Genomic DNA, 25212 nt, shown 5'->3' with positions numbered 1-25212 from the left:
GGTTAACGCTGAATATTATTTAGACGTTTTATAGCGTTTGCGCGATAACATTCGTCTTAAAAGGAAGGAATTGTGGGACAACAAGTCATGGTTCTGGCATCAGGATAATGCACCAGCTCACACATCACGTCTTGTTCGCGATTATTTGAACAAAAATAATGTTAATATCGTTCCGCAAGCACCGTATTCGCCTGATATGGCTCCATGTGACTTTTTCCTGTTTCCCAAGCTAAAGTTGCCGCTCCGTGGAAAACATTTTGAGACAATTGAAGTCATAAAAGAGAATTCGAAGAACACATTCGAGCTTGACTTGTTTACAGTAGCACATAAAACAAACTATGTGACATATCACGCTGAAATTTGCCATGTGAGCTTATAACAGTCCTACCAAAAAACAAAAAATTTATTTTTGCCATATGTATGTCATCCGCGGACCGTTTTATTGATACCGTCTCGTTCCTATTTGAGTAGAAGGTATATCTCTATCTATCTCGATTCCTTTATGCCATGACATACAACCGTTATGTGAACAAAATTATAATACCCTTGAGAAAAAATGCGCTGATATAAAAGTTGATCCGTTTTTTATAGCATTTTTTTTTTAAGAAACCAACCGATGACCTATCCTTTGGATACAACTACGTGTTTCGACAGCGAAATTTATTGTTAGTCTATCTTTTTTCACAATACTTTCTTCACATTAGGGGGACATTTGGTGGTAGAGAATATATTCGCTTTCTATTCAGCCATAATAACAGAAGGTGTTTTTCTCGCCTTTACGAGATAAGGTCGCATTGGAAAATGAGGTGAGTCCATGTCTCTGGGGCACAGTTGCAAAAATGTCTTGATCTAAACCTGGGTAAATTACCTCACAGTTCTAAGCTATGCTGCACTTATCTGGTCGCCTGGAACCAGTGACACGCAGTGGATAAATCTGCAGACTTGCCAAAACACTCCCATTCGTACAGCGACGGGTTGCCTACTGACCTCAACACCTTCACAACGAGGCACAGATGCTCCCTGTAATGGAGCACAATAAACTGCTCAGCAAGCAGTTCCTGTTAGGGTGCTATTCACCCTTGCAGACACCTGCTTGAGCCAGAGCCGCCTCCTAGGCACGTCAGGAGACGCCTAATAAATTACGCCACCACCTACAGCAGATGAAGAGCTCCAGCTTTCCCGTGAGACCCGCGTAACACTGGCACAATTACGTACTGGATATTGTGGTAGGTTAAACTCCTATTTACCTAGAATTGATCCCTACATACCAAAGATATGTGAAGGCACCCCTCACGACACTAACCACCTTTTCACATGCCCCTTAAAACCTACTCGTCTAACACTCCTCTCCCTCTGGACCCAACCTATCGAAACAGCATGTTTCCTGTTTTCCCTTAGATGAACTAGACGAAGACGACTGGCTCTTACACTGACGGGCTTGTATTACTGCTACAACAACAGCTGATATAACAACAACAACAACTAATCCATGACGTTGAAATTAATATGCACGCTAGCTCCGGCCCTGAAAGTATTTAATTCGATTTCCGCTAGTGGTAAGAGGACAGGAGAGTTAGACTAAACGGCGAAGCACTGAACCGTTTGATGTTTTTGATTGGCGTAGGTTTGCACGTGAAAGAAAAGTCCGTGATGTTTTGAAGTTGGTCAAAATCGCCTAGGCGATGAAGCGTATTTTTTTCTGAAAATAATACAAATACTTGTATGTCTGTATGCATGTTGCCTTGCACTATAATTTCTCTGCTGCTCTGGGCAAACTGCAGCTGTAATTAAAAATCACTTATCAGAGGCCTAAAACTAACCTAAGTGCCTAATTATTCTCCTGTTGACCTGTTTTGTACACACCTATTTAATTACCCACTTTGTATCTAACTAAGTATCTATGCATTTATAAAATTATGTTATATTAGATAAGTACATTTACTTCACTATGGGAATTCATGGCGTGCAGAGTCCGGCTTATCTAATGGATAAATCTAAAGAGTCGAAAATAATTTTTAAAAATTATTGTAGGGCCAATGTGAAAAAGTTTCTTAGAGAGACGACATTGCACGGTCTGAAATATTTGGCTGATGATAGCATAACAATCTGGGAGAAGTAAGTGTATTTCGATACATTATAATTTTAAATATTAAATTTAATTGCTATTTATTTTTCCCTTCCACAGATCCTTCTTTTTGTGTGCCTTTCTAGCGGCTATAATAGTAACAGCCAACCTCATTTCGAATGTCTACGCTAAATGGATTAGTACGCCTGTTATTATTGGCATAAGTCCCCATCCCACATCTATATTGAGTACACCTTTTCCGGCTGTTACCATTTGCAATATGAATCAGGTGTGCGCTAGTCGTGTGGCGCATTATAAAGCGTAAGTAACAAAATATTCCATGTAAGACAGGGCGAGTCTTTACATGTATAATATATACTTATGGATCAAAGCTAGAGGGCCGGTTGGGCGGAGGTGTATAATTCGAACATTTGGGGATCTCCTTCAATTTTCGGTTTCCCGACTACTGTATTGTCTTTCAGGTTGAATTGATGGAAATATTGAAAGTCGCGACACGGGTACAGTGTGACGCGATATCTGGAGATGATATCTACATTTTCACTGATAGCCAGGCGACGACAAATTCCTCACAAAGCGGTCGACAACCTCCAAGGTAGCCATGAAATGCTGCACATCTCTTAAGGAAATGGCTGAGTAATTTCATCTAAAGGTAACATGGTTTCCTGGCCATTGTGACATTGAGGGTAATTGCAGAGCCGATGAACTAGCGAGACTTGGTACCAAGTTGACTGATAAGTACACCGACAATTGTGGCTTACTCTTAAATGCTAAACGCACAGAATCTCTGCTAAGCCGAAATAAGTATAGTCTTAGCACAATGGTTTTCGTTAATACGGTGCACTGCGCAATAGGGAGACACGCCCAGAGGATGGGCGTGCAAACGCATGACTTCTGCAGAATAGACAGCTTCTGATGGTCGATCTCGCACCTCCTGTGCCATTTTCTTGCTATATCTAGACGTAGCAATGGTAATTAGGTAGACAATATTTTAATGAATTGGAAGATCTCAGTTCTGTAGAAATCCGGGATATTCTTGGATTTTTGAAAAGCACACACAGAGACAAGTTCCCCTCGCGGCATCACAATAGGCTATGAGTCTGAGTGTGTACTACAGTGGACGCTTTAATCTAACTTAACCCTAACAAAATATTCTGAGGTGAGGTGATCAGACTGATTAGTTGAATTTTCCATACCGGTTGATTTTATGAAGTCCGAATAGGAGTTGTGCGTACATTCCTTAGCACACCTTAATTAGCTTCTGTTGGGGGCAGCTAGTTTACTGGGGGCATGTTGTTGTTGTTGAGGTGGTTGAATATTTCTGATCTGAAATGCTCCTAATTAGTGACCAGCACCGTTTTACTACCACTATCTCGTGTGAAGATGATGTTATTTTTTTTTTGTTTCCAAGTCAGATCCATTTAGTGAGGTCCAAGTATAGCAGCAAATTCTTTATCTCTAAGTCTGAGATTTCTTTAATTTGCTGTAAGAAAGGCTTACCGAAGGATCGGAGTCGTGCCCTAGCTAGTCCCGGACATTCGCATAAATAGTGGAACAGACTTTCCTTCGCCCCTTCCGCTTGACAGCTTCTACAGATAGGATTGAAGGGTAGATTGAGTCTAGCTGCATGATTCCCTACTTTTCAATGTCCTGTAAGGGTTGCAGTGATACATGAAATGTTTGGCCGAGAACATCCTAGCAGGTCATTCGTCCTTTGGATTTTGTATGACGACCATGTGTTTTTCGTTGTAAAACATGTAGGTATTTGCTTCCATCTTCTTTCGGCTAAAGCATGATAGTATGAAGCAATGGATGCTTTTAGTGTGTTCAGTGGGGTGGAGACTGCCACCGCCTCTGCTATGTCTAGTGTCGAGTCCTTTCTTGCTAGCTCATCCGCTATCTCATTGCCCCGTATGTTCCTATGACCGGGAACCCATATCAGGGTAATTTCAAGCCAATGGCTGAGCAGTTTTAGCTCCTCTCTACACTATAGGACCAGTTTGGATGAAATGTAGTTGGAGTCTAAGGCCTTAATAGATGCTTGACTGTCTGAGAAGATAGCTACTCTTGTACCAACTTCCTTGTAGAGTTCTAGGGATTTGCATGCTTCTCTGATCGCTAAAAGTTCTGCCTGGAACACGGTGGCATAATCAGGAAGACGAATTGATTGAGATAGGTTGAGTGGCTCCAAATGGAAGCCAGCTCCCACACCACAGCTCATCTTAGAACCATCGGTATAAATTTCGATATCATGTCTTCCAATCACCTCTCCTTTGCTCCACTCGGCTCTCGGTGGAAAACGTACCGTAAAGCCTTTCTTGAAGTTGAGGTCGGGGACTGTGTAGTCTGATCCGTTTTTGAGCAGCGGGGGTCCCTGTAGGAGGATCTTACTGTGACCGTACGGCCTTGTTGTCCAGCTTCCTATGTCTCTGAGTCTCACCGCGCTGCAAGTAGCTATTGTTTTAATGTGTAAATCTAATGGCAATAGATGTGTTACTACATTGAGCGCTTCAGTAGGACTGGTGCTAAGCGCTCCTGTAGTTAAGATACACGCTGTTCTTTGTATCTTGTTCAGCTTAGTTTTGTTGTATTTCCTTTCTGTTGCAGGCCACCAAACTAGTGCCGCATATGTTAGTATTGGCTTTTCAATGGCTGTGTAGGACCAGTTGGATAATTTTGGTTGGAGACCTCATTTTTTTCCCAACATTCTCTTACATGTGTAAAGTGCTATATTCGCTTTCTTTACCCTGTACTCTACGTTGGACTTCCAGCTGAGTTTGGGGTCAAGGAAAACCCCTAGGTATTTTGCCTGTTTGGTAAGCGTGAGGCTGACGCCATTTAGTTTTGGGAGATTAAAGTTTGGCTACTTGGTTTTCTTGGTGAATAGCATCAGTTCAGTTTTTCTCGGGTTTACACTTAAACCACAGTCCATGGCCTAATTGCTGAGTAATACCAGAGCTCCTTCCATAATCTCACTGATTGTGGTTGGAAACATTCCTGAAACCATAAGCACTATGTCGTCCGCGTACGCCACCACTTTAATTCCCTTTTGGTTAAATTTGGTGAGGATGTTGTTGGCGACTAGTAACCACAGCAGAGGGGAAAAGACTCCTCCCTGAGGGGTTCCCCTGTTGACAGAGCGTTTTATCGTGCTGCTGCCTACCTCACCGATGATTATTCTAGTTCTGAGCATGTTCTCTATCCATTCGTTGAGACCTATGTCTATGCCTAACATGTTAAGAGCCTCAATTATAGATCTTGTGGTAACATTGTTGAAGGCCCCCTCTATGTCGAGAAAAGCGACTAGTGAGTATTGCTTGTATTCTATGCTCCTCTCAATCGCACTTACAACCTCATGAAGAGCTGTCTCTGTGGATTTTCCTTTGAGATAGGCATGTTGAGATGGTGAAATCGTTGAGTCTGTAATCTTTTCCCTGAGGTATACATCCAACAATCGCTCGAGAGTTTTGAGGATGAAGGAGGATAGGCTGATGGGTCTGAAATCTTTCGCTGTATCATGACCGCGTCTACCAGCTTTAGGGATAAAGATCACTTTTACCCTCCTCCAGCTTTTTGGTATGTGCCCTAGCATAAGACTTTTCCTGAAAAAGACCTCCAGCCAAGGAATCGTCGTTTCTCGAGTGTTCCACAGCATGGCTGGGAATATCCCATCGGGACCGGCTGCCTTATATGGTTCAAAGTTTTTTATCGCCCATAATATTCTATCTTGGGATACAATGTGGTTGATTATAATGGGTGATAGTTTGGATGTTTGAACACTGTCAGTATTGTTCTCAATATATTCTGTGTTGCCTGGGAAGTGTGTATTTACCAGATGTTCTAGTGTGTCGGCTGATGATTTTGTCCACTCACCGTTATCTTTCTTCAAGAAGGAAGGGCAGGAGTGTTCCTGGGATAGAAGCTTGCCTAGTTTGGCCGTATCTTTGGTCGATTCTATGGAACTACAAAAATCTCTCTAAGCCTCTGTCCGAGCCTCTTTGATTGCTTTCTTGTATTCCCTAATGCAGTCTTTGTAGGGTTTGAAGTATTTGTGTTTGTAGCAGATATTGAAGATTTCTCTTGTCATTTTCCTGAGTTTACTTAGATCTTCATTCCACCAGGTAGGATAGGTTGTTTTGCCATATGTGGCGGGACATGAAGCTTCAAGTCCTTTCGTCAACGAAATTTCGAAAGCTCTTACTTTCTCATCTAGGTCTTCCCTTGACGTTATGGTTCTATTTAAATTTTGAAGTTTAGACTGGGCCACTCTACGGAATGTGTGCCAGTTTGTTCTTCTAGGATTTCAATATGGGAAAGGTTTCTCAAGCTTGAGATTGATATCGAAGAGGATCCAGCTGTGGTCCGAAAAGGATCTCTTGTCGGATACCCTCCAATTTGTGACTATTTGGGAATTATTATTTGTGCATAGGGTAACGTCTAAGACCTCTTCCCAGCCTGGAAAATTTGCCGAGCTCGGAAAAGTGAAGGTTGGGGTGGTCCCTACATTACATATGTCTAGGTTGGTGTTTAATAGGAATAAGAAAAGTGACTCACCTCTTTCATTCGTCTCTGAACTGCCCCAGAGCTCGTTTCTGGCGTTTGCGTCGCAGCCCATCAATAGTTTGTCTGTGCTGTTCAATGTTGACAGGAATCGAGCCACTTCGTCTGGCGGCGCCGGTTTCTCATGTGGCATATACACCGATGCCAGGTATATCTCCGATTTCTGCAGCTCCACTTTCACCACCGTAAAATCGGGAGTGCTAAAATTAGAACACAGAAAAGCTTTTAAGTGTTTTTTAGTGATTATGCATGATCGTGGCTTACCGTCTGCTTTGTTGTAGAATATGTTGATGCTCTTGTTGTTTTGGAACCCCTTAATCTCGTTGTCTCTGTCTCGTTGTGTCACTTTCACTAGAAATGCTCTTTGGAATGACCACGTTAAAAATATAGTTAACAAACTTAGCAAGGTGCACAACGTGCTGAAGATAATATGCACAAAGAAAAAAGGCCCACATATGGATACGGCACTCGCAATATGTCGATCTTTAGCTGAAGGAGCAGTACAGCACTGCCTGACCCTATACGGATGGACATCCGAAGCAAATAAAAGCAAAATAAACACAGCCATGAACAATTGTTTCAGAACAGTGTCTGGGCTACTAATATCAACACCGCTAGATGCCACCAGAGTAGAGGCACGTTTTAAAGATTTCGACTGGCTACTGAACACCAGATCTATAAATATGGCGGCAAAGGCCCTAACATCTCGCACACGCTCTGCATACAGAATTCTGGAACGTAATAAACAAAAATCAAAACAAAGAAAAAATAAACAGAAGTTGGTGTAGCATTAGATTGATAGCAACGAAAATGCGGAATACAAACATACCAATACCGGCCAAACCCATAGAACAGCACATTCAAAATTAAAGACTGACATCTCCTTAAGTAGACAAAAGAAGAACAACACCAACGCAATCATCTACCAACAAGCATTTCTAGAATACAAAAATAGGCACGCTCCAGATATAACCATATATACAGACGGTTCCCTGCTCGACGAAACAGCAACATACGCAGTAGTGGAACAAAAATCTAAGGATGAATACAATGTCGTTCACGAATCACTATTACCACCTAATACTGGAATTCACAACGCGGAGCTGGCAGCCATACGATTTGCAGCACACCATGCAGCAACAAAACATAATTGTGCACTAATATGCACCGACAGCCTCAGCGTAGCTGTATCTCTTCTTAATGAAAACAGCGAGCAGTTCACATATCTTACAAATGGTCTGCCAGGCCAAGCAAACATTACAGTGTTATGGATACCAGGTCACTCAGGGATAAAGGGAAACGAGCTAGCCGATGATGCCGCCAAAAATGCCAGGAAGTTGCCGTTAATATCAGAAGTTCCATGTTTAAGAACGATTATCACAAATTATTACAAAAAATACGTCCAAGAGAATGAAAATCAAAAATGGTCTCTATCAGAATCCTTTTTGAACAAACACAACACCGGCATCGACCGACCCAAATACAACCCAAACTTATCCAGAACAGATTGCATAATCATGGCTCGCATGAGAGTTGGCGTAACAAAGTTCTCATCCCAACATTACTTTCAACAGTCAAGGCCATTAGAATGCGCATGGTGCTCAACCATCCTCAGCGTTGTACATATACTCAAACAGTGTCCAGTATCAGGAGGCCAAAACATCAATCTAACAAAAGCCCTAGACTGTAGCCAGGAAAGTGCTATGAAAATCATTAAAGACGCTCTTAGTATACATAACTTACTTCATGAAGTGTAAATCAGTTTTCCTTGTGGCAATATTCTTAGTTGCCCAGCCCCAACATATACTTTATAAATTTATTTATAAAGTATAGAATAAATAAATAAATAAATAAATAAATTATACAATCGTGGAAAATACCGGTGAGGCCTTCTGCAATTATTGTGGTGATATGCCGAAATGTATGGGATCCACCACTTGTTTATGGAACCATTAACTTTAAGCATAAACTCAGTTATGGAGTTGATAATTAACCGGAACCTTCGAGTAGCCGTGCTACAGATGATTCAGAAGAAATTTTGCCTCCAAACCTATAGCGTAATTTTTTGAAATTACATACATACATAGATACATACACACATGCATTTGCGCATCAATCCAATTTCAAAGCAATCTGCATGTGTACATAAATAAGTATATAATTCTATCCTATTATTGGCCTTGAATAACTTCTAAATCTGTAGATTAAGCAAAAGAAGATTTTAAGGCTCCATATTTATCGTTTGAGAGAAAACCGTTATCGTATAATACGATCCGGACATAGAAAATGTGAAATCATATTTCTCCATACAATTTATATGGGAAATTGAAAAGTGCGATGTGGGCCACCCTAATATTAATATTAAGGCGTCTAAACACAAGAATTGTTACGAGGGAAAATCAAATATTTTTTTAGAAACGCTCTGATGTTTTTATGCACATTTAGTTATGCACATACATATAAGTATGTATACCTGTCGATGTTTTATCAAGAACAATATCAAAGAAATCTTATCATATTAGCTAATTGAAACATGAAGCGGTCAAATCAAAAAATCACAATGTTCAAAAATCTAGAAAAACTGATTAGCACCATGAGAAGGGCCAATGTAATTTTTATATTTTTAAAAGCATTTTCTCCCTGATATAAATGAATATATAGTGAGGTATTCGAATAGTAAAGTATTCGAATATTGAGGTATTCGAATAGTAAGGTATTCGAATAGTAAAGTATTCGAATATTGAGGTATTCGAATAGTAAGGTATTCGAATAGTGAGGTATTCGAATAGTAAGGTATTCGAATAGTGAGGTATTCGAATAGTAAGGTATTCGAATAATGAACTATTCGAATTATTTGAAACGAATAGTATTATTCGTTTTATTCGAATAATGTTTATTCGAATATTATTCGAAAATAGTCCCACTCCTACTCTAAACGTAAATCGTTTGTCGAAGATTATACCTAGTATTTTTATGCTGTTATAGTTATTAATATTGATATCATTAAAACTTAACGATAGTGAACAACACTTATTTTTTGCATAAGTGTAGAATCCTACATTTCTCATAAGAAAGTGATGCTCCAGAAGCTTTCGACCATTTAGAAATATCGTTTAGGATTTTATGAAAATCATCATGAACTAGATTTCGGTCTTTAAACTTAGTGAACAGTATTGCATCATCAGCATAAACCACGTATGATATTCTCTTGAAATTTAATAATATATTGTTGATTGCGTCGAATGCAACTATAAACAAAGTTACTGAACCCTGAGGTATTCCATTACAAAGTTTCTGAGTTTTAGAGTATTTACTTGTTGCATTTGACAGCGAAAGTTCTGTTGGTCAAGAAACCTTTTACAAAGTTGTACATTTTAGGACTAATTTTCCACATTGCAAGTTGCCTTAGAACTATGTGCCTTCCGATTTTATCGTATGCCTTTTCGAAGTCGAGGCTAAGAGTAAATACATGATTTTTTGTCGCAATAGCATCGGATACATAATTTTCGAACACTAGTAAGACATCTATTGTGCCTTGTCCCTCTTTAAAAGCTGTTTGATGTGGGCTGATAAAGCCATTTGCTTGAGCAAACCACATAACTCTTTTCGCCACAAATTTTTCGAGCACCTTGCTCAAGCAAGGCAGTAGACTAATGGGACATCTGTGCTTGATTTGTTTGGTATCGGTACTACAATAGCGTGTTTCCATACTTGTGGGATGATACCTTGGTCAAGAATGTTGTTGTACAGATCAATTATTCGTCCTAAACAAGTTTGTGGAGCATTCTTTGACATTGGGTATGAGATTTTATCCCATCCGGGTGTTTTCCCCGACATGGCAGATATTGTGGTTGCAAACTCGAAAGGTGTGATAGGCTTTTCTAATTCCTTGCTAGATGGAAACAATGAGCTACAGTTGTTTTGACTTTCAACAATTTGATTTTTTTAGGTGTTAAATTCGTTTTTGAAATTTGAGTCTTTGCAATAGTTGGACCAAGTGATCGCTAAATAGTTAGACATTTCTGTAGGTATGTAGATTGCACCTTCGTCGCTGTCAATAAACTTGATTGAAGTTTTATTGAACGTTCCTGATAGTGTTTTGACTTTAGTCCATATTTTCTTAGGGTTTGAACGTGGGCCAATAGACTCTAGACGCTTTTTTAAGTTTTTTCTTAAATAGTGCGTTTGCCTTTTTATAATTTAAAAGATTCGAACTAGAGGGGGATTTTTTGTAAATGTTCCATAAAGTACGTTTATCTTCTCTAAGAGACGCCAAGTACTTTGACAAGTACGGGACATTTTTTTTTATTATTTTATAATGTGTTTGCGGTATTGAAGAATGGGTGCGTTATCATTTAAAACGAGTAAATTTTAAGTGAGGATCAGATTCTCTATTATTTCTTTTCTTGTATTGTTCAGTCCGAGCCCCATAGAGGGTTCCATGCATTCATGTAACCTACTATAATAATGTTACCAAATGTAAATAACTATAATAGTAAATTTTATTCCAATATTAATTTCTATGGCGATTATAGATAGTGGAGATTGCAGGTGGATGCGTTTGTGTGGGATGTCGTTCAGGACGATAGCAGCAATTCCTTGCTTACCAGAGTTGTTATGGGGCAAATTAGAGAAGTAGCTGGTATAACGACTAGAGACACTTGAAGCCCTCCTACTCCCACTCTACACGAAACATCTGGCCCCAGTCCCACATCAGCACGGATTCCGACGAGTGCATAGCACCACCACTGCACTCACCGCCATAAACGCCCAGATAAATCGCGGGCTTAACCAAAACCGCCCCTGTGAGAGGACTGTCCTAGTAGCGTTGGACCTGAAGAAGGCTTTCGATACAGTCAGCCATTCCACGCCACTAGATGATATTTATCAGTCGACACTCCCGCCAGGGCTGAACAGGTGGTCCGCGAACTACCTGAGCGGTCGGCACTCGTCAGTGATTTTTCGAGATCAAACATCAAAGCAGAGGAAGATTAAGCAAGGTGTACCGCAGGGTGGTGCTCTTTCTCCCTTGCTTTTCAACTTCTACAACTCGAAGCTCCCCCAACCACCAGCGGGAGTTTCCCTGATCTCATACGCGGACGACTGCACGATAATGGCGTCGGGCAATGACATTGATGGCCTGTGTTCTAAAGTGAACAACTACTTCACCGACCTTTCTCGCGGAATTTCCAAATTTCCCCCACCAAGTCCACGGCGACCCTCTTTACCACCTGGACAAAGGAGGTCAAGCTGTCCCTTAAGGTAAAAGTCGACGACACACCAATTCCGACGGTAAATAACCCCAAAATTTTGGGTGTAACCTTTGACAGCTTGCTCTCCTTCTCTGCGCACACAACCGCAATTGCCACTAAAGTCCAAAATCGCAACAAGGTCGTCAAATCGCTGGCCGGCAGCACTTGGGGCAAAGACAAAGAACTGTTGCTTTCGGCGTTTAAGGCAATTGGCCGGTTTTAAACTATGCTGCGCCTGTCTGGTCGCCTGGAACTAGTGATTCGCAGTGGACAAAGCTACAAACATGTCAAAATACCGCCATTCGGACAGCCACCGGGTGCCTCCTGATGTCTCCCATCCAACATCTACATAACGAGGCACAAATGCTCCCAGTAGCGGAGCACAACAAACTGCTCAGCAAGCAGTTCCTGCTGGGATGTTACCGCAGGGTTCACCCCTGCAGACACCTGCTTAAGCCTGAGCCTTCTCCCAGGCACGTCAGGAGACATCTCTTAGACTACGCTGACGAAATCTAGGACAAAACTGACTGCAACCTACTGGACCGGACAGTATTTAGACAGTCAATAAACGACATTCACTGGGAGACGGTTACCGCCTTCATGAACTCCCGTCCTGTAAATGCCGTAATCGGAGTCCAACCACCACCTTTTGCAGACGAAGAGCTCCAGCTTCCAGCTTTGAGACTCGTGTAACACTGGCACAACTACGTTCTGGATACTGTAGCAGGTTAAACTCTTACATATCCAGAATCGACCCCGACATACCAAACACATGTCCGGCATGTGAAGGTACCCCGCACGACACTAACCACCTCTTCACATGCCCCCTCAAACCGACTCATCTAACCCCCCTCTCCCTCTGGACCCAACCTGTCGAAACAGCATGTTTCCTTAGCCTACCCCTAGATGAGCTAGACGAAGAAGACCGATGATATGCCTACACAGACTGGGCTACCTATGCTGTTAAAACAACAACAACAACAACAACAAAGACTAGAGATATTAGCGGATTTGTTGTGAGGAAGCTGTGTCTCTTGTAGCAATATAAAATATGGTTTGTGTTCATTTATTAGGAGCTTAGGCTCGTTGAAGTTGTTGTATAATCCTTTAGGGTTCCATTGTAGGATATTGAAGACCATCTGTCAGGTATACAAAATCAGGGGACTACGAAATTTTGCTATGTATTAATCGGAATCAGAAGTTTCCATGTTCTTTGTATAGTATTCGTTATTTTTTATTAGATTTTTATTAAGGTTTGTAATGGGAGATTGATAATTTGAAAAGGAGGGTAGAGTCGTATTGTTTGCGATTGATGCATATGAGATTGAGCGGGTGGTTTGGTTTGATGTACTTGGAATAGTCCTAGAGAACAGTATATCTATGGTTTTTGGCGATGTGGGTTGAGTGGTGGTGATGGTTGTAACTGTAGCGATAGTTGCTTTGGATGTAGATAACGGAGTAGATGGTTCTACATTAACCAAATTTAAGGAAGTTGGTTTTAAGTGGGGTACTGGTTGCACGAGCAAGCCGTGCCGGCATAAGAGGATGTTGGTGATTTTTGCGGAAGCTGTGAAATATAAACGGACTTTGCTTGCTTCAAGGAGCATTTTAGATGCGTTTTAATTTTTATGATTTCTTTTTGTTGGATGTATTTTGTGCATTTATTGCGGTTTGATAAATGCTCTTTGCGCATTTTATACGTATACATGAATCAGCGCTATGTGGTGGAAGGCTGCAGTTAACACATAAAGGGTCATTTTTGCAATATTCCCTTACCCGTAGCTTATGCCATGATACTTTGAGTGTTTCGGGTAACTTATACCACTTTCTGTTTGTTTATTTTCAACAAGTTTCTTAAACTTGTAGACTGCAACTACGCCTTGTGGTTCAAGATTTTTAACTATTTCCTCATCTGGGACATGGACAAGAAAGGGGGCGTGTATCGTACCCTTGATAAAGTTCAGGTTTTCATGGTACCTACGATTAATCTCACAGATACCTGCTAGTTGTTTTGCACCGATAAATTTTTCAGCGGTTGTTGTTGAATTTTATGAGACAAAAAAGAGACCTCAAATATCCATCTATCGAGGAGTTTGGAATTTATTTGAATATGATATTTGGCATATGTCTGCCGCAGCTACGAGTTACATGATCTATTCGATCAGTCCAATGAATCGATTGTTAAGGGCGCTGCATTGCAAGTTCCGCCATCTTGTTGGGAACCAAATGTCGTCAATGTTTAGATGATCAATTTTTGGAAACAAATCATGGCTCGTTGGCGCTCGCCATTCACCGCAACGGCCTTGATATCTGAGATTTGATGACTCGGACAGTCACTGGAGACGATACCTACATATTTGAGCATGTGCCCGATACCCGTAAACATTGTCGGCAGTTGGTGGTAAGGTTTAGAAAGAGAGCGGCCCGTGAAAGTGAGGATATCCGATTCGCGACTGAAAGATACATTGATAATTTTTTGTTGCACCCACCCTATAGCCGGCTTATATACTCAGCTCGCTGTGACTTTTCATTATTCCCCAAGATGAAATCGCAACTCAAAAGAACTCATCCTGACTTTTCTTTACAGTGATTCCAAAGAAGGTGCGCTATTAAAACTACTCTGTAATGAGGAAGCTTTTTCTGATGAAAAACTAATGGACGAGCCAAATTTCAAAAACAATAATTTATCAATTCCAGCTTTTCTACAGCAGGTACGTTGAAAATTTACACAAAGGCGCCAAAATGTTTGTAAAAGCAGTGTGTGCAAATTAGGGGGCCTCTCGCCTTTTTTCCTCACGAATTATAAAATTGATTATATTTTAAAATAAATTAAAGTGGTTTTTAAAAATACTTTCTCAAAAAAAAAGAGGTTGTCTGTAAAGTCGGTTTACTGACGATAGTTTAACGTGATAACGTCATAAGAAAATACTGATTGAATGGTTGCATTTTTCAAAAGAAAATTTTAATTTTATTTTTTTGATAGATATTTTGTATGGATATAGAGAATGAGGTAACATTAACATAACATAACATAACATAACATAACATAACATAACATAACATAACATAACATAACATAACATAACATAACATAACATAACATAACATAACATAACATAACATAACATAACATAACATAACATAACATAACATAACATAACATAACATAACATAACATAACATAACATAACATAACATAACATAACATAACATAACATAACATAACATAACATAACATAACATAACATAACATAACATAACATAACATAACATAACATAACATAACATAACATAACATAACATAACATAACATAACATGACATGACATGACATGACATGACATGACATAACATAACATAACATAACATTACATAACACAACATAACATAACCGACTTTACAGACAACCTCTTTTTTTTGAGGTACTTTCAATTTTGTCCAGATCACGTTAAGCTTTTAATATTTATTCATTCAAAATTCATTGAGTAATAACTTGAAATTATATTTAGATAGCGACAAAACAAGAGTCAAAGAACTTGAAATCGGGTTAAACTCATTCAATGCTCCAACCAAGGGCGCTTTCGAGGTATAAACAGTTCTAACCCGCTCTAGGAAGAATAAATCGTTACTCCGAAGATTTTTTTGAGGTATGTGAAAGTGAATGCGCTCTACGAGTAAAGAGGCGAGTCAATTTTTCCATATATACATAATATCGAAAATAAAGCAGAGTGAAAATATACTTCTTCTACTTTGTAAAGATTTTAAATTTGGTAATGCGCACCTTGCATTGTATGAAGGAATCAGATCAGCGATCAGTAAAAATCTGAGTGCAAAAAATGCAAAAATACTCTAAATTTTTGAGCTCTAGATCACCGGAACCCCTTAAACAATAGATTTTAGTTTACGTTTTAGGTTTTCTGATAATCGATGGCTGCCAAAGTAAGTTTCATGTTTTTGGTTTGAATAATGAGAATAAAGAGTAAATACATATAGGTATAATTGGTGCTTACCCCCTTTTTGGGTGTTTGGGACCAAAAGGCTCCTATTTGTGGTGTGCGTCTTGATGTTGTTTCACAAATTACTTAACATTAATTATGCAGTTTATAAAAAAATATATATTTATGGTAAAAGTAAGGGGAAGTAATTTTCTGTACGAAAATTCTATCACACAAAACTTAGGCAATGATTCCTCTTTTGTTCGTATAGCTACGACTCTGGCTACATTTATAAATGTATTACAATGATAATTGTGGCTATCACTGTTAACATATAATAACATTTTCTATTAGGTCAACAACGTGTAGTTAACTCCATTCTGACTGAGAGCTTATGAGCTCTGATACAGTTCCGTTAAGACAACAATTAACTGAGTTAAGCGCAAACTGTAGTTTAAACTTGGTGGAAGTAGACTATTAAACTGAGTTCAGTTAACCTAAGTTAACCTAACATTTTTAGCTCACGATATATTCACTTAAAATCACTGCTAAACTTTTCAGTAACGCATTTCCTTCTCAGCATCTGTTAAATTTCCTCAACCGTATCAGGTATCGCTCATTTGCTACAAGAGTGTCATAATAAATTTTATATACTGTGTAGATCACGGCGACATTTATTAAGAGTATTTCGTTAGATTAATCTGTGCATTTACTTTTACTCAGGGAGTCATATTAAATTTAAAACTTTAAGCTGTTTTATCGAATTTTCTATTTTTTGAATTATGAGGTTCTGTGTCTAAATATTTTCATCTGTACTGCCGTATTTGCTAACCGTGCTGGTTTTAATTTTTTTCTCCCTGCTTTTTCTAGCACGCTCAACCGTGCTCAAGAATGGTGCTCTCCTGTACGATCGGTTCCGTTGTATTGAATTGTTCAGAAATATTTCATGAAATTATGACCGATGAGGGTCTTTGCTGTGTTTTCAATATTTTACATCCGAAATTCCTATACACCAGCATGTAAGTGGCATTTTGAAGCTGAAGTTGTTGTTGAGAAGCCTACTCTGTATTTTTGCGATTTTTTCTGTTAATGCAGAACTAAAGAAATAATAGAACATTATGAAAGGATGCGGAATATTGAAGCAATTGATTGGAATCCTGAGGATGGTTATCCCAAACAGTTACCGCCGAATTTCTATCCGAGTACAGCCGCCGGTACAGGTGTGTCAATGGGCCTTTCATTGATGTTAGATGCGGAGATTGATGATTACTATTGTTCAACAACCAATGGACCGGGTTTTAAGGTAAATAAAAATATATGAATTATTCTATTTGGTGAGGGGTATTCACAACGAAATCGCTGTGTTGCTACTACTGATTCAGAAATAGTTTTTTCACGAATATTTTGTTTTTGTAAAACTTTCTTGTGACCGGCGTGTTGATTAACAAATTAGCGTGTGGGCTTGACTACTTTTTTATTATTTTATATAAATACCGTAAGCAGCTGAGCGCTGTTCATTCATATTGAATAAGTATATTTTTAAATTTATACAAGGTGGCACAAAATTAATCACCCTATTGTACGTCAAACATATTTGACACTTGTGAACTCAACATCTGTAGTATAAAAGGAGCGCTTAAAGTTCAAAATAATGATTTTCGTCACTCAAAAAAAAAATTATTTAGTAAAAAAGTAGTCAAAATGGGATGATTAATTTTGCGCCACCTTATATACATTTAAAAACAAATATACTATGTCACCAGAAATCACTAGATTAGCAAAACTTATCAAATGTCAACTGAAAATTAAAAAAATGTGTGAAAATTATGTGTGAATACCCCTAATGACATTCTGAATGGCATTTTGATGGCTCCCATCAGAAAAAATAAAAGATTTCGCAGCCTGATGAGGAGAAAAGAACGTAACACGGTCGTGATTAGGTAGAGAGTGAGAGATCTAAGAAGAGAGTGGCAAAATAGTCAAGATGTGTAAGCGAAAAGGAAAAGTTAGGTTACGCTAATGTAAACAAATAAGATAATGCAAACATGAAGATAACAAAAAAGATACTAGAAAGAAAGAAGTTGTTTGTAAACAAAGAAATATAAGGTTGGCCAAAAAGTCTTGCGGTATTTCCGTAAGCTTGTCTTTGCAAGCGCGTAGTTCTAGTTGTATTCGTCGCATCGGTTCACGCTAGAGCTTTTTGGAAAGCTCTTTTCACGTGCTAACACATGTTTGATTAATTGTTGTTTGCTTTTAGTCGTTCGTGAGTTATAGCGTCGCAAACATGGAGCAAAATAAAAAGAAAATACGGCATATTTTACAGTACTACTACGATAAAGGCAAAAATGCATCTCATGCTGCCAATAAAATTTGTGCAGTTTATGGACCCGATACAGTTTCCATTTCCACCGCACAACGATGGTTTCAACGTTTTCGTTCTGGTGCAGAGGTGATCGAAGATGCGTCACGGTCCCGAAGGCCTGTCGTCAAAAATTGCGATAAAATCGCTGAATTGATCGAAAGAGACCGGCATAGTAGCAGCCGTAGCATCGGCCAAGAGCTGGGCATGAGTCATCAAACCGTTATAAACCATTTGAAGAAGCTTGGATTCAAAAAAAAGCTCGATGTATGGGTGCCACACGACTTGACGCAAAAAACCATTTTTGCCCGTATGGATGCATGCGAATCGCTTCTGAATCGCAACAAAATCGACCCGTTTTTGAAGCGGATGGTGACTGGCGATGAAAAGTGGGTCACTTACGACAACGTGAAGCGCAAACGGTCGTGGTCGAAAAGCGGTGAAGCTGCCCAGACGGTGGCCAAGCCTGGATTGACGGCCAGGAAGGTTCTTCTGTGTGTTTGGTGGGATTGGCAGGGAATCATCCACTATGAGCTGCTCCCCTATGGCCAAACGCTCAATTCGGACCTGTACTGCCAACAACTGGACCGCTTGAATGCAGCACTCATGCAGAAGAGGCCATCTTCATTCCCATGGCAGCCGGTTCTACGTACCGGAATGACTCGGGTTTTTCCCGACCAAGGGCTGCCGCCCCAGTATACTAGCCCTGTCTAGTGTAACCCATATCATCCCCCGCCTTACGTCACAGGAGCAAACTCCCGCAGCAATCCTGCTCCAAATACTTCTCCTCAGAGCTGGAATCGAATCCAACCCTGGGCCAGAAGTATTCTACTGCTGCGTCTGCCACAAACGGCTTCACCCGAACTCAACCTCGGTTAGGTGCAACAAGTGCAACGGGTGGAGCCACCTTAAGACCTGCTCGGGTCTTAAGTCACATAGGGAGTGGTCCACACGGTATGTGGCCAAGTGTTGCTCCCGCCAGCAGGCGACAAATGCCTCCACGGCTAACACACCCCCTGATAGGCCGGCACCACCAACCGCCACCACCACAAACACCTCCACGGTGAGGAGCCTATCGGAGCAACACAACTCCCCCTCAACCCCTCCCCTTCCTTCCAGCTCCAACCCCAGTGCGGGGACAAACCAGCAGCTCCTGGTCCCCCGCACAGTCTGTTCCGTGTGTCAGGCCGTAATACCTCGGAATCTGGTAACAGTCCAGTGCAATTCCTGCAATGGCTGGTGCCATTTTCGGAGATGTTCCGGCCTGCGCACCACCCGTGAGTGGACAACTGCCTACGTTGCCCCCTGCTGCAGAGCTCTGCACCCACAACCGCCCCCGGAGGCGCGGCCGCCCATCACCATCAGGCCGCAACAGCCACAGTGGATTGCGCAGCAGGCCCAACGCAGACAACACCACGCGTCCCTCACCCCCCGGATTACACTGACCTCGCCGAGAAGCTTCAAGCTTCTCCAACTAAACTGCAACGGACTTATGAGCAAGGTCGACGAGATAGTCGACTTTATGAACCGGCACAGTATCAAGATAGCTGCGGTCCAAGAAACAAAGCTGCACGCTAGGTCATCTCTGATCACCAGGGATGGCTATAACGTGCACAGACGTGATCGCGAGCGAGACAATGGTGGTGGCCTAGCGTTTATAGTCCACCACACTGTGCAGTATCGTCTTATCGATGAAGGAATCGACCCCAGGGACAGCACCTTAGAATGTCAAGGTATAGCTGTCCGGTCAGGCGATTCCGAGCTCGAAATATTTAACATATATATACCCCCTGTCACCTGCTGCCCGGCAGGATATCACCCTGATATAGGTGCGCTCCTCAGAGGTGAAAACCGATTGGTTGTAGGTGACTTTAATGCGCATCACGATCTTTGGCATTCAAGCCTGCCAAATGATCGTAGGGGACAGCAACTGGCAGAGCAGATAGACGACTCGACATTCAGCACAGTGAACGACGACGCCCCCACCAGGGTAGTGGGCAATTGCAGCAGCTCGCCTGACCTAACAATTGCTAGCGCTGGTCTGATAAATAGCATAACGTGGCGACCTATGCTATCGCTTGCATCAGACCACTTGCCCATTATCGTCTCGATCGAGAGACCTGCCGATTTCGTTTCCGCGAATCACCGGTCCTATTTTAACTTTAAAAAAGCTAATTGGGCCGGCTTCACGGAATTTACTGAGGACACCTTCGCCGCTCTTCCCATCCCCACTGATGTGCGCGTAGGCGAACGCGCATTCCGCAAGGTGCTCACAGCTGCTGCGGCTCGCTTCATCCCTGCTGGAAGTTATAAGGACATTCGTCCTCATTTCCCAGCCGAAGCAGCCAGTTTAGCGAACGAGCGTGACCACCTACGCCAGGCCGATCCCGGGGATCCCCGCATAAGGGATCTCAATTTGGAGATCCGGCAACTGGTAAACCAGCATAAGCGGACCAAATGGGTTGAGCACCTGAAGACCTGCAACCTCACCTCTGGGGTGAGTAAGCTCTGGTCCACCGTTAGGTCTCTGTCAAACCCGACGAAGCACAACGACAAGGTGGCCATCACCTTCAACGGTTGCACTTCGTCGGACCCGAAGCGATGCGCGAGCTACTTTAGCCGGCTTTTTATATTGCATCCTCCGGGCGACAGAACCAAGCGTCGTGCTACCAGAAGGCTGCACAAACTGAAGAACAACAGTGCGCCACTTACTTTCTCCAGCGATGAGGTTCAGGGGGCCATCAAGAGTTCGAAATCATCGAAAGCCATTGGCCCTGACGGCTTAAACGCGCTGATGCTGAAGCATCTGGGACCCCTGGGAGTAGGATTTCTCACAAGGGTTTTCAATCTGTCCATGGCCACTCTCATCATCCCTGAAAAGTGGAAAGCAGGGAGAGTGGTCCCACTACTGAAACCTGGGAAACCCGCCAACCAAGGGGAGTCTTATCGGCCGATAACTCTCCTTTCCCCAGTAGTGAAGACACTTGAAGCCCTCCTACTCCCACTCTTTACGAAACACCTGGCCCCAGCCCCACATCAGCACGGTTTCCGACGAGTGCACAGCACCACCACTGCACTCACCGCCATAAACGCCCAGATAAATCGCGGGCTTAACCAAAACCGCCCCTGCGAGAGGACTGTCCTAGTAGCGTTGGACTTGAAAAAGGCTTTCGACACAGTCAGCCACTCCACGCTACTAGATGACATTTATCAGTCGACACTCCCGCCAGGGCTGAAGAGGTGGTCCGCGAACTACCTGAGCGGTCGGCACTCGTCAGTGATTTTTCGAGATCAAATGTCAAAGCAGAGGAAGATTAAGCAAGGCGTACCGCAGGGTGGTGTCCTTTCACCCTTGCTTTTTAACTTCTACATCTCGAAGCTCCCCCAACCACCAGCGGGAGTTTCCCTGATCTCATACGCTGACGATTGCTCGATAATGGCGTCGGGCAATGACATCGATGGCCTGTGTTCCAAAGTGAACGTCTACCTCACCGACCTTTCTCGCTTTTTCACTGCGAGGAATCTACAACTTTCCCCCACCAAGTCCACGGCGACCCTTTTCACCACCTGGACAAAGGAGGTCAAGCTGTCCCTTAAGGTAAAAGTCGACGACACACCAATTCCGACGGTAAATAACCCCAAAATTTTGGGTGTAACCTTTGACAGCTTGCTCTCCTTCTCTGCGCACACAACCGCAATTGCCACTAAAGTCCAAAATCGCAACAAGGTCCTCAAATCGCTGGCCGGCAGCACTTGGGGCAAAGACAAAGAACTGTTGCTTTCGACATTTAAGGCAATTGGCCGGCCGGTTCTCAACTATGCTGCGCCTGTCTGGTCGCCTGGAACTAGTGATTCGCAGTGGACTAAGCTACAGACCTGTCAAAATACCGCCATTCGGACAGCGACCGGGTGCCTCCTGATGTCACCTATACAACATCTTCACAACGAGGCACAAATGCTCCCAGTTGCGGAGCACAATAAATTGCTCAGCAAGCAGTTCCTGCTCGGATGTTACCGCAGGTCTCATCCCTGCAGACACCTGCTTGAGCCCGAGCCGCCTCCCAGGCACGTCAGGAGACACCTCTTTGACTACGCTGGCGATATCCAGGACAAGACCGACCGTAACCTACTGGACCGGACAGTATTTCGACAGTCTATAAACGACATTCACCGGGAGACCGTTACCACCTTCTTAAACTCCCGTCTTGTGAATGCCGTAATTGGAGTCCAACCACCACCCATCGCAGATGAAGAGCTCCAGCTTCCCCGTGAGACCCGTGTAACATTGGCACAACTACGTTCTGGATACTGTAGCAGGTTAAACTCCTACTTATCCAGAATCGACCCCGACATACCAAACACATGTCCGGCATGCGAAGGTACCCCGCACGACACTAACCACCTCTTCACATGCCCCCTCAAACCGACTCATCTAACCCCCCTCTCCCTCTGGACCCAACCCGTCGAAACAGCATGTTTCCTGGGCCTACCCCTAGATGAGCCAGACGACGACGAACGATGATATGACTACACTGACAGGGTTACCTATGCTGTTAACAACAACAACAACAACAAGGCCATCTTTGATCAACAGAGGCCGAATTGTCTTCCATCAGGACAACGTCAGGCCACACACATATTTGGTGACGCGCCAGAAGCTCCGGGAGCTCGGATGGGAGGTTCTTTTGCATCCACCGATTAGTCCGGATCTCGCACCAAGTGATTACCACCTATTTCTGTCCATGGCGAACGAGCTTGGTAGTCGGAAGTTGTCCACAAGAGAGTCCTGTGAAAATTGGCTCTCCGAGTTTTTTGAAAATAGGGAAGCGAGCTTCTATAAGAGGGGCATTATGAAGTTGGCATCTCGTTGGGAACTCGTCATTGAACAAAACGGCGCATATTTGACTTAAATCGCATTATTATAACCAATTTTATGAACAATTGAAAATTCAATAAAAATACCGCAAGACTTTTTTGACAACCTTATATAAACAAATCTCTACAATTACGTCAGTTCAACACCTGATTCGGTCAAATTCATTGAGCCGCTTCTCTTTTCTCTCAACCGTGCCTATTTACGTGTTTTTTACTTTGTCTCCTTTTTTTATGTGTCTATCAAGATTGGTATGCATAGCCCCATCGAAAAAACTACAATCAGAGAAACCGCACTCATTTTGCCCATCGGTTACGAGACCCGTTTGCGAGTTGATGACGTTAGAACCGAAGCAACATCCACGGTGCGTAAGTTGAGTCGAAATGAGCGTCAATGTGTCTTCAATGGCGAAGAGAAGCTACTATATTTTCGGCACTACACAAGTCGCAGTTGCGTGAGTGAATGTCGGACGAGGTTTATTTATAATCAATGCAAATGTTTGCCCTACAATTTACCATCAATTTATGATAATGTCACCATTTGTAATGTGATTCAAACTCACTGCATTCATAGGGCCATAAATGATTGGTTATTGGAGAGTGATGGTGATGAACAAAGTTATTGTAAGCATTGTTTGCAAAGTTGTTTCGATCTTACATATAAGTCGGATGCCACTTGGACTCCGCTACGTGCACACAATTATCTAACGCCTCCGAGTATACTACGCAATATGTCAATGGAGTATGTAAACAAAAATGTTGCAATAGTGCATTTTTATTACCGCGAGACTGTATTTCATGGTGATATTAAAAATGTCTACGTGGGACTTACAGAGTTTCTATGTGAGTATCTGAAAACGAAATAAAGCAACTTTTAGGAAAAATCTAAAAATGTAAAATTGTAAACATTAACTTTTCCTACTGACTGATAAAAATGTGGACTTTATTTTTGCCAAAGCTTACACTGGTGGCATTATGGGTCTATTTATGGGTTTCAGTTTCATATCCGTTGCCGAAATAATTTATTTTGCTTTTCTGCGTCCGATATTTGAGTTTATTTTGCCTTTAAGAAGAAAGAGAATGATTGAGCGAAGAACTGCCGTAATGGCGGGATTAAGGTAAGGCCATTAGTTTTAGCAATTAATACTTGCTTAAGTATATTAAGTATAAAATTTACTAATGAAGTTTTTGAAAAAAATAATATTTTTAAAAGTTTTTCTTGAATAGTTGAATTGCTTTAAGTTTAAAATACTATTAAGTTTAAATAAGTATTTTTCATTTCTCTTTGCAGGTCGCATTTCCTCCCAAATAATAGTCTTTCAAAAGTCAACAGAGAATAAGCAACTAAAACAAGTTAATAGTCAATTTTAATATTAATATGTGTTCTGATACTTTCATGTATGCGGTAAATGATGTTGAAATGATTTAAATAAAAAACAAACAAAAAAAACTTTTCCGACAGTCGACATTTTTTCTTCAATTTTACTACAGGGTCCGGCACTCGAAGTGTAACCAACTTCAGACCGCTCGCGCAGCTAATACACGGGCATCAGCTGTCTTTTAGTGGGCTGAATGATAGCCCAGAGTATTGTTTAGAAGCACGCGGAAGCCTTTTGCCGAGAGTGATTGCGAAAAAAGAAAATCAGTACTAGATTTCAAACGTAATAGTGTGATTGCATTATATTTGGCTGGAAAATCACAACCAGGGATTGTTCGAGAGCTCCAACCCCTTAAAAAAAATAAAGCTTTTGCTTATAGCGCCATTTCTCGTTTCAATGATACTGGTAGCATCGCGAAACGTCATGGAGGTGGTCATCAAAAGACAGCAACGTCACGTGAAATAGTTTAAAAAGTGAAGAAGCGACTTTAGCGAAGTCCCCGACGAAATGCCAATAAAATGGCGATAGAACTGAAAATATCTGACCGCAGCATCCGACGCATACTGAAAAATGATCTCAAAGATCAAGCCTTATAAGATGCAAAAGGCGCATGATCTCACACCAAAGTAGCAACAAGACTTGAGACTTGAGAGAGCGAAGGAGTTGCTTCGCTTGGCCGAAAGCGGTCAATTCCCGATCATTATTTTTTCTGACGAGAAATTTTTTCAAATGGAGCAATTCGTAAAATCCCAAAACGATAGGGTTTATTTGAC

General features: G+C 41.7%; 1 protein-coding gene across 1 annotated transcript; it reads left to right on the top strand.

Moving 5' to 3' along the window:
• Positions 1-1984: 1984 nt before the first annotated feature.
• On the top strand, positions 1985-24429 carry LOC129245899 (pickpocket protein 28). The gene is made up of 8 exons (XM_054884335.1): positions 1985-2115; positions 2186-2386; positions 14483-14606; positions 16700-16848; positions 16925-17132; positions 23309-23903; positions 24019-24178; positions 24352-24429. The coding sequence occupies exons 1-8, from the start codon at positions 1985-1987 to the stop codon at positions 24398-24400; spliced, it is 1617 nt and encodes a 538-aa protein (XP_054740310.1). The 3' UTR covers positions 24401-24429.
• The last annotated feature ends 783 nt before the right edge of the window (positions 24430-25212 follow it).

This window comes from Anastrepha obliqua, chromosome 4 (genome assembly GCF_027943255.1).
Source record: "Anastrepha obliqua isolate idAnaObli1 chromosome 4, idAnaObli1_1.0, whole genome shotgun sequence".
NCBI lineage: Eukaryota > Metazoa > Arthropoda > Insecta > Diptera > Tephritidae > Anastrepha > Anastrepha obliqua.
This window is presented reverse-complemented; position numbering and strand designations above follow the sequence as displayed.

Excerpts from the sequence above, each read along its gene's own strand:
- LOC129245899 (XM_054884335.1), top strand. The coding sequence starts at position 1,985 with ATGGATAAATCTAAAGAGTCGAAAATAATTTTTAAAAATTATTGTAGG. Across the intron at positions 23,904-24,018 it reads GGGACTTACAGAGTTTCTAT|CTTACACTGGTGGCATTATG; the intron begins GTGAGTATCTGA and ends TTTTTGCCAAAG. Across the intron at positions 24,179-24,351 it reads GCCGTAATGGCGGGATTAAG|GTCGCATTTCCTCCCAAATA; the intron begins GTAAGGCCATTA and ends TTCTCTTTGCAG.